The sequence below is a fragment of the Diceros bicornis genome, chromosome 2, assembly GCF_020826845.1.
Source record: "Diceros bicornis minor isolate mBicDic1 chromosome 2, mDicBic1.mat.cur, whole genome shotgun sequence".
Classification (NCBI taxonomy): Eukaryota; Metazoa; Chordata; class Mammalia; order Perissodactyla; family Rhinocerotidae; genus Diceros; species Diceros bicornis.
The window spans coordinates 92,705,178-92,720,259 of NC_080741.1; the positions used below are offsets into that span (position 1 = coordinate 92,705,178).

The 15,082-nt window shown below is 41.7% G+C and overlaps 1 protein-coding gene across 1 annotated transcript in view; it reads left to right on the forward strand.

Annotated features, from left to right (window-relative positions):
• KBTBD12 (kelch repeat and BTB domain containing 12) overlaps nt 1–13,896 on the forward strand; it is a 116,430-nt gene extending 102,534 nt beyond the window's left edge. Inside the window, exon 6 of the mRNA XM_058566906.1 lies at nt 11,389–13,896. Coding sequence (XP_058422889.1) covers nt 11,389–11,570 — 182 coding nt within the window. The 3' untranslated portion in view covers nt 11,571–13,896. The remainder of the gene's footprint in view (nt 1–11,388) is intronic.
• The last annotated feature ends 1,186 nt before the right edge of the window (nt 13,897–15,082 follow it).

A 15,082-nucleotide genomic window follows, 5' to 3' on the forward strand; every position in this document is an offset into this window, starting at 1 on the left:
GTAACACAATAATAGTAGGGGACTTTAACACTCCACTCACACCGACGGATAGATCATCCAAACAGAAGATCAATAAGGAAACATTGGCCTTAAATGACACACTAGAACAGATGGACCTAGTAGATATATACAGAGCATTCCATCCAAAAACCAAAGAATACACATTCTTTTCAAATGCACTTGGAACGTTCTCCAGGACTGATCACATATTAGGCCACAAAACAAGTCTCCATAAATTTAAGAAGATTGAAATAATACCAAGCATCTTTTCTGACCACAACGGTATGAAACTAGAAATCAACTATAGGAAGAAAATCAGAAAAGCCACAAATATGTGGAGATTAAACAAAATGCTACTGAACAACGACTGGGTCAACGAAGAAATCAAAGAAGAAATCAAAAAATATCTGGAGACAAATGAAAATGAAAATACGACATGCCAGAATTTATGGGATATGGTTCTAAGCGGTTCTAAGAGGGAAGTTTATAGCAATACAGGCCTATCTCAACAAACAAGAAAAATCTCAAATAAACAATCTAACAATGCACCTAAAGGAATTGGAAAAAGAAGAACAAACAAAGCCCAAAATCAGTAGAAGAAGGGAAATAATAAAAATCAGAGCAGAAATAAATGAAATAGAGACCAAAAAAACAGTAGAAAATATTAATAAAACCAAGAGCTGGTTCTTTGAAAAGATATACAAAATTGACAAACTGTTAGCTAGACTCACCAAGAAAAAAAGAGAGAAGGCACAAATAAGTAAAATAGAAATGAAAGAGGAGAAATTACAACAGACACCTCAGAAATACAAAAGATTATAAGAGAATACTATGAAAAGCTATATGCTAACCAATTTGACAATCTGGAAGAAATGGATAAATTCTTAGAATCATACAACCTTCCAAAACTGGATCAAGAAGAAGTAGAGAATTTGGATAGACCAATCACCAGTAAGGAGATCGAAACAGTAATCAAAAACCTCCCCAAAGGGGCCGACACCATGGCTTAGCAGTTGAGTGCGCGCGCTCCACTGCTGGCGGCCCGGGTTTGGATCCCGGGCGTGCACCGACGCACCGCTTCTCCAACCAGGCTGAGGCCGCGTCCCACATAAGCGACTGGCAGGATGTGCAGCTATGACAAAACAACCATCTACTGGGGCTTTGGGGGAAAAAATAAATAAATAAAATTACAAAAAAAAAACCTCCCCCAAAATAAAAGTCCAGGACCAGACGGCTTCCCTGGTGAATTCTACCAAACATTCAAAGAAGACTTAATACCTATCCTTCTCAAACTCTTCCAAAAAATTGAGGGGGAGGGAAGCTCCCTAACTCATTCTACGAAGCCGACATTACCCTGATACCAAAACCAGACAAGGACAACACAAAAAAAAGAAAATAACAGGCCAATATCACTGATGAACATCGATGCAAAAATCCTCAACAAAATACTAGCAAATCACATACAACAATATGTTAAAAAGATTATACACCACGATCAAGTGGGATTTATTCCAGGTATGCCGGGATGGTTCAACATTCACAAATCAATCAATGTAATACACCACATTAATAAAATGAAGAATAAAAATCACATCATCATCTCAATAGATGCAGAGAAAGCATTTGACAAGATACAGCATCCATTTATGATAAAAACTCTGAATAAAATGGGTATAGAAGGAAAGTACCTCAACATAATAAAGGCCATATATGAGAAACCCACAGCTAATATCATCCTCAATGGTGAAAAACTGAAACCTATCCCTCTAAGAACAGGAACCAGACAAGGATGCCCACTGTCACCACTCCTATTTAACATAGTACTGGAAGTCCTAGCCAGAGCAATCAGGCAAGAGAAAGAAATAAAAGGGATCCAAATTGGAAAGGAAGAAGTGAAACTGTCACTATTGGCAGATGACATGATTTTATGTATAGAAAACCCTAAAGAATCCACCAGAAAACTTTTAGAAGTAATAAACGAATACGGTAAAGTTGCAGGATACAAAATCAACATACAAAGTCTGTTGCAGTTCTATACACTAACAATGAAGTAGCAGAAAGAGAAATTAAGAATACCATCCCATTTACAATTGCAACAAAAAGAATAACATACCTAGGAATAAACTTAACCAAAGAGGTGAAAGATCTGTATACCAAAAACTATAAAACATTGCTGAAAGAAATTGAAGAAGACACAAGTAATGGAAAGATATTCCATGCTCTTGGATTGGAAGAATTAACATAGTTAAGATGTCCATACTTCCTAAAGCCATCTATAGATTCAATGCAATCCCTATCAAAGTTCCAACAACACTTTTCACAGAAATAGAACAAAGAATCCTAAAATTTATATGGAACAACAAAAGACTCCGAATAGCTAAAGGAATCCTGAGAAAAAAGAACAAAGCTGGAGGTATCACACTCCCTGATTTCAAAATATACTACAAAGCTATAGTAACCAAAACAGCATGGTACTGGCACAAAAACAGACACACAGATCAATGGAATAGAATCGAAAGCCCAGAAATAAACCCACACATCTATGGTCAGCTAATCTTACACAAAGGAGCCAAGAACATACAATGGAGAAAAGAAAGTCTCTTCAACAAAGGTGTTGGGAAAACTGGATAGCCACATGCAAAAAAATGAAGTAGACCCTTACCCTACACCATACACAAAAATTAACTCCAAATGGATTAAAGACTTGAATGTAAGACCTGAAACTATGAAACTTCTAGAAGAAAACATAGGCAGTATGCTCTTTGACATCGGTCTTAGCAACATATTTTCAAGCACCATGACTGACCGGGCAAGAGAAACAATAGAAAAAATAAACAAATGGGACTACATCAAACTAAAAAGCTTCTGCACAGCAAAGGAAACCATCAACAAAACGAAAAGACAACCTAACAATTGGGAGAAGATATTTGCAAACCATACATCTGATAAGGGCTTAATCTCCAAAATATATAAAGAACCCATGCATCTCGGCAACAAAAAAACTACCAACCCAATTAAAAAATGGGCAAAAGACCTGAACAGACATTTCTCCAAAGAACATATACACATGGCCAACAGACACATGAAAAGATGTTCAAAATCATTAACTATCAGGGAAATGCAAATCAAAACTACGAGATATCACCTCACACCTGTCAGAATGGCTATAATTAACAAGACAGGAAACAACATGTGTTGGAGAGGATGTGGAGAGAAGGGAACTCTCATACACTGCTGGTGGGAGTGCAAACTGGTGCAGCCACTATGGAAAACAGTATGGAGATTCCTCAAAAAATCAAGGATAGAACTACCATATGATCCAGCTATTCCACTGCTGGGTATTTATCCAAAGAACTTGAAAACACCAGTGCATGAAGATACATGCACCCCTGTGTTCACTGCAGCGTTATTCACAATAGCCAAGACTTGGACGCAACCTAAGTGCCCATCAAGGGACGAATGGATAAAGAAGATGTGGTATATATACACAATGGAATACTACTCAGCCATAAGAAACGATGAAATCCAGCCATTTGTGACAACATGGATGGACATTGAGGGTATTATGCAAAGTGAAATAAGTCAGAGAGAGAAGGTCAAATACCATATGATTTCCTTCATTAAGTAGTAGATAATAACAACAATAAACAAACACATAGAGACAGAGATTGGATTGGTGGTTACCAGAGGGGAAGGGGGGAGGGAGGAGGGGGAAAGGGATAATTCGGCACATGTGTGTGGTGATGGGTTGTAATTAGTATTTGGGTGGTGAACATGATGTAATCTGTGCAGAAATAGAAGTATAATGATGTACACCTGAAATTTATACAACGTTACAAACCAATGTTACTGCAATAAACAAAAAGTTTTAAAAAAAAGATACATATTGAAATACAGGTGTAATGATAGGATGTCTGAGGTTTATTTCAAAATAATCTGCAGAGCTTGGGGCATGGGGAGATGGCTGAGGACAAGGTGGGAACAAAATTGGCCATGAGTTAATAATGGTTGAAGTTGAGTAATAGTATTACAAGTTCATTATACTCTTGTGTTATGGACTATATGTTTGTGTCTCCCCAACATTCTTATGTTGAAGCCCTAACCTCCAATGGGATGGTATTAGGAGGTGGAATTTTTGGAAAGTAATTAAGTTCAGATGACTTCATGAGAGTGGAGCCCCCCGTGATGGGATTAGTGCCCTTATAAGAACAGGAAGAGACACCAGAGCTTCCTCTCTCTGCCATGTGAGGATACAGAAAGAAGGCAGCCATCTGCAAACCCTGAAGAGGGCCTTCGCTAGGACTTGACCACGCTAGCACCCTAATCTCAGACTTCTCAGCCTCCAGAACTATGAGAAATAAATGTCTGTTGGCTAAGCCAAAAAAAAAAGAAGAAGCCAGAACAGCTGTACTGGACATCTGTGATGTTTTTAGCCACCTGTTGTCCAAGCCGTCTCCCTTTACTGTTAGGATGCAGTGCCCTGCTACCACTGGGAGGCTGGAAGTGGGAGCTTTCCTCATCTTCCCCTCTGACAGTCCCAGGGTTGGGCCAATCAACCTCTCACTCCCAGGATTCTGAAGGGAATGGTAGTGTTTCCAGCAGTAGCTTCCCCCAGCCACAGCAGCCAGCAGTGTGTAGGAGTGGAGGTAGCACTCTGGCCTGATTGGGCCTACTGCCAAGCCTCCAGCTTTCCTCAGTCTGGTGAGCTACCTTCCTTCCAATAAATCCCCATTTTGCTCAAGCCAGCCAAAACTGGTTTCTGTTGTGCCACCAAGAACTCTGATACAACAGGCATGACCCCTTTTGCATTTAACAGCACAACTTTGAAATATATAAAACAGAAACTATTACAAATCATAAGATAAATGGATAAATCTACAAATGGACTTTAAGACACCTTTCTCAGAAATTGACAGAGCAAAGAGATAAAAAACTAAAGCAGGGGCCCAGCCCAGTGGTGCAGCAGGTAAGTGCGTGCTCCGCTTTGGGGCCCAGGGTTCGCAGGTTCGGATCCCGGGTGCGCACTGACGCACCGCTTGTCAAGCCATGCTGTGGCTGTGTCCCATATAAAGTGGAGGAAGATGGGCATGGATGGTAGCCCAGGGCCAATCTTCCGCAGCAAAAAGAGGAGGATTGGCATGGATGTTAGCTCAGGGCTGGTCTTCCTCACAAAAAAAAAAAAAAAAAAACCTAACGCGAAAAGAGATTTAGAGCTTTGTGTCTATTTAAATTTTAATTTAAGCTAATTGCAATTAAATAAAACTTAAAAATCAGTTCCTCAGTATCACTAGCTACATTTCAAATTACTCAATACCACATGTGTTTAGTTGTTACTGTATTGGACAGCATGGATTATAGAACATCTCCTTCATCACAGAAAGTTCTGTTGGACAGAGCTGGTATAAAGAAAGTGTGGTGTACAGGCAAACCTCGCATTATTGCACTTTGCAGATATTTCATTTTTTACAAATTGAAGGTTCGCGGCAACCCTGTGTCAAGCAAGACTATCAGCCATTTTTCCAACAGCGTTTGCTCACTTCAGGTCTCTGTGTCACATTTTGGTAATTCTCGTAATATTTCAAACTTTTTCATTATTATTATATTTGTTATGGTGATTCATGATCAGTGATCTTTGATGTTACTATTGTATTGTTTTGGGGCACCACAAACCATGCTCATATAAGATAAATGTAGTGTGTGTTCTGACTGCTCCACTGACCAGCTGTTCCCCCTTCTCTCTCCCTCTCCTTGGGACACAACAATATTGAAATTAGGCCAATTAATAACCCTACAATGGCCTCTAAGTGTTCAAGGAAGGAAGAGATGCACATCTCTTTCCTTAAATTAAAACCTAGAAATGATTCAGCTAGTGAGGAAGGCAGGTCAAAAGCCGAGATAGGCTGAGAGCTGGGCCTCTTGCACCAGTTAGGTAAGTTGTGAATGCAAAGGAAAAGCTCTAGAAGGAAATTAAAAGTGCTACTCCAGCGAACACATGAATGATAATAAAGTGAAACAGCCTTATTGCTGAAATGGAGAAAGTTTTAGTGGTCTGGATAGAAGATCAAACCAACCACAACATTCCCTTGAGCCAAAGCCTACTCCAGAGCAAGGCCCTAACTCTCTTCAATTCTATGAAGGCTGAGAGAGGCGAGGAAGCTGCAGAAGAGAAGTTTGAAGCCAGCAGAAGTTGGTTCATGAGGTTTAAGGAAAGAAGCTGTGTCCACAACATAAAAGCGCAAGGGGAAGCAGCAAGCGCTGATGTAGAAGCTGCAGCAAATCATCCAGATCTAAGTAAGATAATCAATGAAGGTGACTACACTAAACAACAGATTTGCAATATAGACAAAATAGCCTTATATTGGAAGAAGATGCCATCTGCGACTTTCATAGCTAGAGAGAAGTCAGTGCCTGGCTTCAAAGCTTCAAAGGACAGGCTGACTCTCTTGTTAGGAGCTAATGCAGCTGGTCACCTTAAGGTGAAGCCAATGCTCACTTTTTTTTTGTTAGCACCCGCAAGTTGATTCTGACTCCTAGTGACCCTGTGTGCAGCAAAGTGGAACCATGCCTGGTCTTTTTTGCACCATCCTCTCATCTTCTAGTGCTGTATCAGACAATGCTCCACTGCTACTCACAGGGTTTTCATAGGCAATTTTTCCAGAAGTGGGTGGCCAGATCCTTCTTCCTGGTCTATCTAGTCTGGAAGCTCCACTGAAACCTGTCCACCATGGACAACCCTGCTGGTATTTGAAATACTGGTGGCACAGCTTTCAGTATCACAGCAACACACAGCTGCCACAATATGATAATGAACAGATGGGTGCTGTGGTTCCCTGACTGGGAAACAAACCCAGGCCATGGCAGTGAGAGTGCCGAAATTTAACCCCTAGACAACCAGGGCTGGCTATAATGCTCATTTACCATTCCAAAAGTCCCAGGGCCTTTAAGAATTATGCTAAATCTACTCTGCCTGTGCTCTATAAATGGAATGACAAAGCCTGGATGACAGCACATCTGTTTACAACATGGGTTACTGAACATTTTAAGCCCACTGTTGAGACCTACTTCTCAGAAAAAAAAAAAAAATTCTTTTAAAAATATTACTGCTCATTGACAGTGCACTTGGTCACCCAAGATCTCTGATGGAGATGCATAATGAGATTAATGTTGTTTTCCTGCCTGTTAATAAGATATCCATTCTGCAGCCAGGATCAAGGAGTAATTTCAACTTTAAAGTCTCATTATTTAAGAAATAGATTTTGTAAGGCTGTAGCTGCCATAGATAATGATTCCTCCAATGGATCTGGGCAAAGTAAATTGAAAACTTTCTGGAAAGTATTCACCATTCTAGATGTTATTAACATTTGTGATTCATGGGAAGAGGTCAAAATATCAGCATTAACAGGAGTTTGGAAGAAGTTGATTCCAACCCTCATGGATGACTTTGAGGGGTTCAAGTCTTCAGTGGAGGAAATAACTGCAGATGTGGTGGAAACAGCAAGAGAACTGGAATTAGAAGAGGAGCCTGAAGATGTGACTGAATGGCTGCAATCTCAGGATCAAACTTTATGGGATGAGGAGGTGCTTCTTATGGATGAGTGAAGAAAGGGGTTTCTTGAGATGGAATCTACTCCTGGTGAAGATGCTGTGAAGATCGTTGAAATGACAACAAAGGATTTAGAATATCACATGAACTTAGTTGATAAAGCAGCAGCAGGGTTTGAGGGACTGACTCCAATTTTGAAAGGAGTCCTACTGTGGGTAAAATTCTATCCAACAGCATCACATGCTGCAGAGAAATTGCTCGTGAAAAGAAGATTCAATCAATGCAGCAAACTTGTCTTATTTTAAGAAATTGCCAGAGCCACCCCAACATCTAGCAACCACCATCCTGATCAGTCAGCAGCCATCGACATCAAGGGGAAGACCCTCCACCAGCAAAAAGATTATGACTGAAGGCTCAGATGATGGTTAGCATTTTTTAGCAATAAAGTATTTTTTAATTAAGGTACGTACATTGTGTTTTTAGACATACTGTTATTGCACACTTAGTAGACTACAATATAGTGTAAACATAACTTTTATATGCACTAGGAAACCAAAAAATTCATGTGACTCACTTTATTGTGATATTCACTCTATTGTCGTGGTCTGGAACTGAACCTGCAGTATCTCCTATATATGCCTGTGTGTGTGTATATATATATATATACACACACACACAATGGAATATTATTCAGCCATAAAAAAGAAGGAAATACTGTCATTTGCCACAACAAAAATGAATCTGGAGGATATTATGCTGAGTGAAATAATCCAGACACAGAAAAACAAATACTGTATGATCTCACTTATATGCAGAATCTAAAATAGTAAACTCACAGAAGCAGAGAGTAGGAAGGTGGTTGCCAGGGACTTGGGGGTAAGGGAAATGAGAAGATGTTGGTCAAAGTCTCCAAACTTTCAGTTATAAGACAAATAAGTTCTGGGGATCTAAGGTACAGCATAGATCTAATGATGCTGTATTGTACACTTGAAATTTGCTAAGAGAGAAGATCTTAAGTATTCTCACCACACACACACACAAAGATAACTATATGAGGTGATGGATGTGTTAATTAGCTTGATTGTGGTAATCATTTCACAATATATACATATATCAAATCATCACATTGTACACCCTAAATATATACAATTTTTATTTGTCAATTATACCTTAATAAAGCTAACAATAAATATTCACTTTCATACCTAATTTTGTATTTGTAATCTTGTAATATTTTCCTTAAAGAGGGCCACCAAAATTGTATAAGCTCTAGGTCCCACAGAACCTCTCTGCTCCTGGCCTCATCAACTAGCTATGGAAAGTACAGTTACACTATGTCCTTCTTCATTCGCTAAAGCACAGATTTTGAGAATCAGATCTGGTTGCATATTCTGGCTCTGCCACTTCTGACTGTATGCCTGTAGGCATGGCATTTAATCTCTCTAAGTTTTTCCCAATCTGTAAAAAAGGGATAATAATAGTACTTGCCTCACAGGGTTATTATGAAGATGATATAACATAATGCCTCGAAAGCAGCTGCCGCAAGGTGAGCATAGTACACATAGTACACAGTAAGCATACAATGCATCAATTACTATTTTTTTGGTGTTTTGGGAGTGAAATTTCTTTCAGGAGATGCAAGTGAAAAAAGACATTTTCAGACAGAAAAAAGCTGAAAGAGTTTGCCATAAGACCTCCTCTAAAGTATATACTTAAGGCGTAAGGAAAATTATCTCTGATAAAAAGTCTAAAAGGCAAGAAAGAATGAAAGTGTAAATATGTGGGTTATTCTAAATAAGCATTTACTGTATAAAACAATAATAAGAATGTCTTGTGGAGTTAAAAAATATATAGAATTAAAATGTACATCAATAATAGCCAATAAATTGGCGAGGAAGTAAATACAATTAAACTATTCTAAGGGCCTCCAAAGGAGACTCAGGTATTGATTATCTTTAGATCTTGATAAGCTGAGGTATGCATGTTTTACTTTCTAGGATAACCACCAAAAGAATAGAAACAGGGTTTATAACTTCTGAATCAGTGGAGGGAAATAAATGGAATGATAAAAAATACTCAGCCAATCCAGGGGTGTGCCCGGTGGCGCAAGCAAAGTGCGCACGCTGTGCTGCGGCGGCCCAGGGTTCGCAGGTTTGGATCCCGAGCGCACACTGACGTACCGCTTGTCAAGCCATGCTGTGGCGGCCTCCCATATGAAGTGAAGGAAAGATGGGCATGGATGTTAGCTCAGGGCCAGTCTTCCTCAGAATAAAAAGAGGAGAATTGGCATGGGATGTTAGCTCAGGGCTGATCTTCCTCACAAAAAAAAAAAAAAATACTCAGCCAATCCAAAAGTCAGCATCAAAGAAGAAAAGAAAGAACAAGTGAGATAAGGACAACCCACAAATGGGATGGTAGATTTAAATCAAAATATATCAGTAATTGCGTGAAATGTAAATGGACAAAGATTGTCAGAATAATTTTTAAATTCATACTTTTTACTATTTATAATATTAGTCAAAAGAATTCTGATGGAACTTATTCTAGAGTAAGAGGATCACTTACAATGATAAATTTATAAATGATAAAATTTATATTAATAACAAACTCAAAATGTATACACTAAAAATTGACAGAACTAAAAGAAGAAATAGACAAATCCATAATCTTAGTGGAATATTTTAACACAGCTCTCTCAGTACTGACAGAACAAGCCCCCAAAAGTCATAAATATGTAGAAGAGTTGAATAACACGACCTAATGAACATATGTGGAACACTGCACCCAACAACTGCAAAATACACATCCTTTACAAGCACACATAGACCATTTTCAAATATTGACTTTTATATGCCAGGACTAGGCACTTTACATACATTATCTCCTCTAATCATCATAAAATTGTGAAATACACATCTGAGCTGGAAATCTTCCATTTGTCTCTTGCGACTCACCTTGTTCTCTTCTCTATCGTGCTCTGTGTCCTCTGAGGCTGACCTGTAGGGGCTGCATTCATAGGCTCCTTTCTCCTCTGGCTTCTGGTTGGGTTCAGCCAGTGGGAGGCAACAGCAGAAATTGTTGGGTGAAAGGAGGGTAGGGTAGGGTGTTTATTCTCCCTGTTCCCTCCTTGTGGGGTTGCCAAGGACAGCTGCATCCGTCTTCCCCTAGCTAAGTCTGTTCCTGCCAGGCAGCACTCTCCAGACAGCTGCCTTCTCCAAGTTCTAGTATCCATTCCTCCCCATTGTTTTCTTTCAGATCCAGGGGTGGTAATGGTCCTTGCTATTCTTAGTCCTAGAGTACTCTGCCATCCCTTGTGGGTCTTCCTAAACCCTGCCCACACCTTTCCAACAGTCCCTTTACTAAACTCTCTTCAAATTACTCAGTTTGAGTGTGCCATCTGTCTCCTGCAAGGACCCTGGCTGTGTATTGGCATCCCATCTACATTTAAGGAAACATAAGCTCAGGGAGGTCAACAACATGCACGAGATCACATTACTCTGGCTGTACCTCCTCTCACAGGTGTAGAAATAAGGACAATTTCATTCCTTTCTCCCATCATTAATAAATCGTTAGCATGGTATTGGAACGTCCTTTCAATTTTAGACAATAGTATGCCCTGTCAGTATGTCCTGAATAATTTTTTAATGTGAGTTGTAACATGGCCTTTCTTAGTTTCTTAATTATAAGGAACACTGTGTCTTCCATTTCAAGTATCTTTATTTGATTGTTTGTTAATTAATTTTTGGTGCATAATGCCTTTTGGAGCAAGTTGTTTAATACAGGATAATGACCTCTGAATTTAATACCCCCATGATATTTTGTCTTCCTACTTTGCTGTTTTTCAGATCGCCATGAAGTTATCTCCAAAGAAATATTGGAGCTGGACCCATGGGAAAACCAGTGGAATGTTGTAGCCATCAATGTCCTCATGCATGACAGCTATGATGTCTGCCTGGTGGCCAGGATGAATCCCCGAGACCTCATCCCCCCGCCTTCAGATTTGGTGGAAGAAGGCAATGAGCACTGAGGTCAGCGTTGCTGTAGGGCCTCCGGTTGTGTCTGAAAAGGAGGCTTTAGGAATGGAGTGAGCCCATAGGCATCTGTCAGTCCCCCGGGACATGTGTGTTGCATGCATCATGATCTAGTGCAAAGCAGCGTGTGGTGGGCACTGCAAGGGGGAGTGTGCAGAGTCCACCCTCAGGGACCTCCAGTTGGCTAGAGTGGGCAAGATACTGCAAGGCCAAGTGTGGTGACAGCACAAGAGAAGCACGGGGTGAGTGCCGCAGGAGTGCAAGGGATGGAGGACCTCACACTGCTGGGGACTCAAGGACAGCATTGCCAAAGAGCAGGGCCTTTGGGTACAGTCCCATGGGTGGAGTTGATGGTGAGGTCACAGAAAGAGCTGAGCAAAGGCCCGGAAGACTGAGTTTGGACCTAGTTTCTGAGCAGGGGATTCATCTCAAAACAGTGTTGTTAAAAGAAGACTTCTCTTTGGGCTCTGTTCTGGCTTCAGTCTTATAAAGACTGTCTATTCTCATGCAGTATACCCTTCTACTACAGTGACATTGCCCAAAACAGGGCTAGCCGTGGACTGCAAGTTCACTGCAACCCAGGCACTCAAGCCTCACCGCAGCGAACAGTGGAATTCTGCCCTGGGTCACATCTGTGTCAGCGACAGCGACGCGGGCTTCCACAGGGGGTTGGTACAGAGTGTCCTGGACTGGTCTTACTCGAGCTGCCCTTGGCCAGCTCTCAAATACACACGACCTTCTGCAGGTTGACCCTGGCTGAACAAAACTGGCCTAGACCACCCAACCCAGCAATAGACCAGGCTCTGGAGTGGAGGAGAGAGAAAGCACATCCGTTTGATTGTCAGTGCCCTATCTGACCCAGCCTTTGCAATATCTTTCCCAAGTTTGGAGAGTAAGGATAGAGCTGCCTGCTTCAGCCCACAACTGAGCATAATCAGAAAACAGCCACTCCCAAAATATATTTTAGTGACAACATTTAAACACGTAGAAAATCATCTGTTATTTTACTTACCATCTATACTTCTGGAAGCACAGTGGATTCAAAGAATCCATTTTAGGAGTTGTTCTTCAACAACTTCTCAAGAGTTTCATGTTGAACGAGTCTCTTTTTTAAGCAGGAGTGGTCAGTAAAATTCCCTAGAATTTTCTCAGAGGGAGACAATCCTAGACTGTAACAGCTCTTCTTTGTCACAGAGCTGTGTGACTGTGCTGACCCTTAGCCCTTGTCCCCAGGTTCCAGCTGTTAATCTAGGCAGGAGAGGCAGGTTCATGGAAACAAGCCAGGTGGAAACTTGCTTCTGCCACTATGAAGGGGGGACCACTTAAACCCAGGGGTGGCTGTCCCTGAGTAGGTTAGACTCTGTGAGGGCTGCGGCCATGTCTGTCTCTCTGCAGTTCTGCCCCAAGTACCCATCGCAGTACCTGGCACATGGATGGATCTTTGAGTGGCCAGCATGGGGTAGCATTTCTCAATTCGAGGCTTGGTCTCTGAGCACATCTGGGAATCTGAGTTAAAATGAACTAATTCTTTCCCTGGTGAAGGGTCATAATCTTGGATTCTTTTCCTTGTTGCAAAGGCGGAGCAGTTGCCCTCAAGTGGGCTGTGCTGGCTGATGGCAGCCATGGTTGAGGATAGACCCTACAGCTTCCCCAACTTCCTCTTAACAGAACCATGCACTGGCTCCACCTACTTGAACATACTAGAAGCTGTCACATTTCCCTGGATCAAGGAGGCCTTGTTGGCATGTCATGACACATTTCTAGATGAATTGGGTCCAAGATCTAGGCTCTAGTCCCAGCTCTGCTACTTAGGCAAGATAACCTTTCTAAACCCTTATTTTCCTCATTTGCAGAATGGGAAGAAAATACTTTATAGGGTTGGTGTGAAGATTGAGTGAGAGAGTGCTGAGCAAAGTGCCTGTTAGACACTGAACCAGTAAACATTCTTTAGCTGCCATTATTTTAATTATCATTATCATTGTAATCAGCATTTCCCAAAGCATAGTGCCCAAAACAACCAGACGCAAATGCTTGAATGAAATCTCTTGGGATTTTAGGGAGAAATGTCCATATTATTTAGATGGTTCTTAATTTCCCAGCCCCAGCCCCTCAGCTCTCCATTTGGTGTGCTGAGCAATAAGGCAAAGTTTGCTTCAGTGTTTACTCTAAGCCCTGGCTGCTGCTTGTCTGACTGTCGTGTTTGTAGCTGAAAACAAGCCACCCCTGCCGTCCCGTTGTTAGATATTGTGAGAGTCACCTCTGAAACTACATTCTCCAGTCACTCTTTTGTTCACTTTAATTGAAGGCTGTCTCAGTATTGCATGGAGGACTCATAAAACTTTGACTATTTGCTAGTTCTTATCTTTGTGAAACAGCAATGGTTTGACACTGAGCTGCGGAACACAAGAGGGAAGTGATCTGGATGCTGAGGCTGATGGGAGGCTGCAGCTGCCAGCCACCCCCGGTTCAGTTTGTGCTCATCGAGAAAGCGTCATTGTTCTCGCTGATTAACTTTATAGTGAGCAAATGCTTTAAATTTGAATGTATAAAATATAATTTTACTAATAAAGGATTGTTTTTGTTTTGTTTTTCATATTGCAACTCAATGTAAACCTCATCTGAAGAAGGGGTTCTCATGCCTCAGAAGTGCTGAGAGTCAACAGAGTGGGGGGACTGACCAGCCAGAGGATCATCAGGAGCAAGGCCCAGAGGCCAGGACATGTGAGGTGGGGGAGGGGCAGGAGGTCCCATTTCCAGGGTGGCTAAAGCACCAGAGGATGTCAGGGACGGGAGGTGAGGCCAATCACAAAAGACCTCGAGTGACACGCCAAGGAGTCGGCCTTTATGCCTCAGCAACACACTTTCAGGCAAGGAAGTCCTTTAAGCATATCCCTCCACAGCCCAGTGTAGACGAGCAGGGTGAGAGCAGACATGGGCAGACAGGCAGGAGGCCTTGCAGGAGCCAGTATCAAGGAAGCTGAACCATCCTGGTGGCAGTGGGAACCGTACAAGTCTTGTGCAGCCGGAACTGGAGGGGGTCAGCAGTTTGCTGGCCGATTCAGAGGAGGGAGATGCCAGGAGTGTGACCTCAAGAGAACGGCCAGTCAGCCAAAACCAAAGACCAGAAAATATTTGAAGGGGTCCCCTCCACCTTAAAGTGTTCCTTAAAGACAGCCACCACCCAGATGGCTTCAGCTGTTCACCCCAGGCCTGGCTGGAGGCACCAAGAGAGAGAAGAGGCATTGGGGTATATTCAAGTCACCCACTTCCTTGCCAACCCTAGCAGACCCGGCTGGATGTGCCCCCCTCAGCCATTCCCCTATTCTTTCCATTGACAAAGACCCTGCCCCAGCTCACTGGTAAATCCTGCATAGCATGAACCAGCTATAGCAATCCCATTCCTTTCCACCAGTGGTTAGTTTAATACAGCCATATGGCAGAATCCTGACCAAAGAGACACAGAGGGAAACCTGTGGAGGGGCTTTTGGGAAAGGTTTTCTCACTCTTT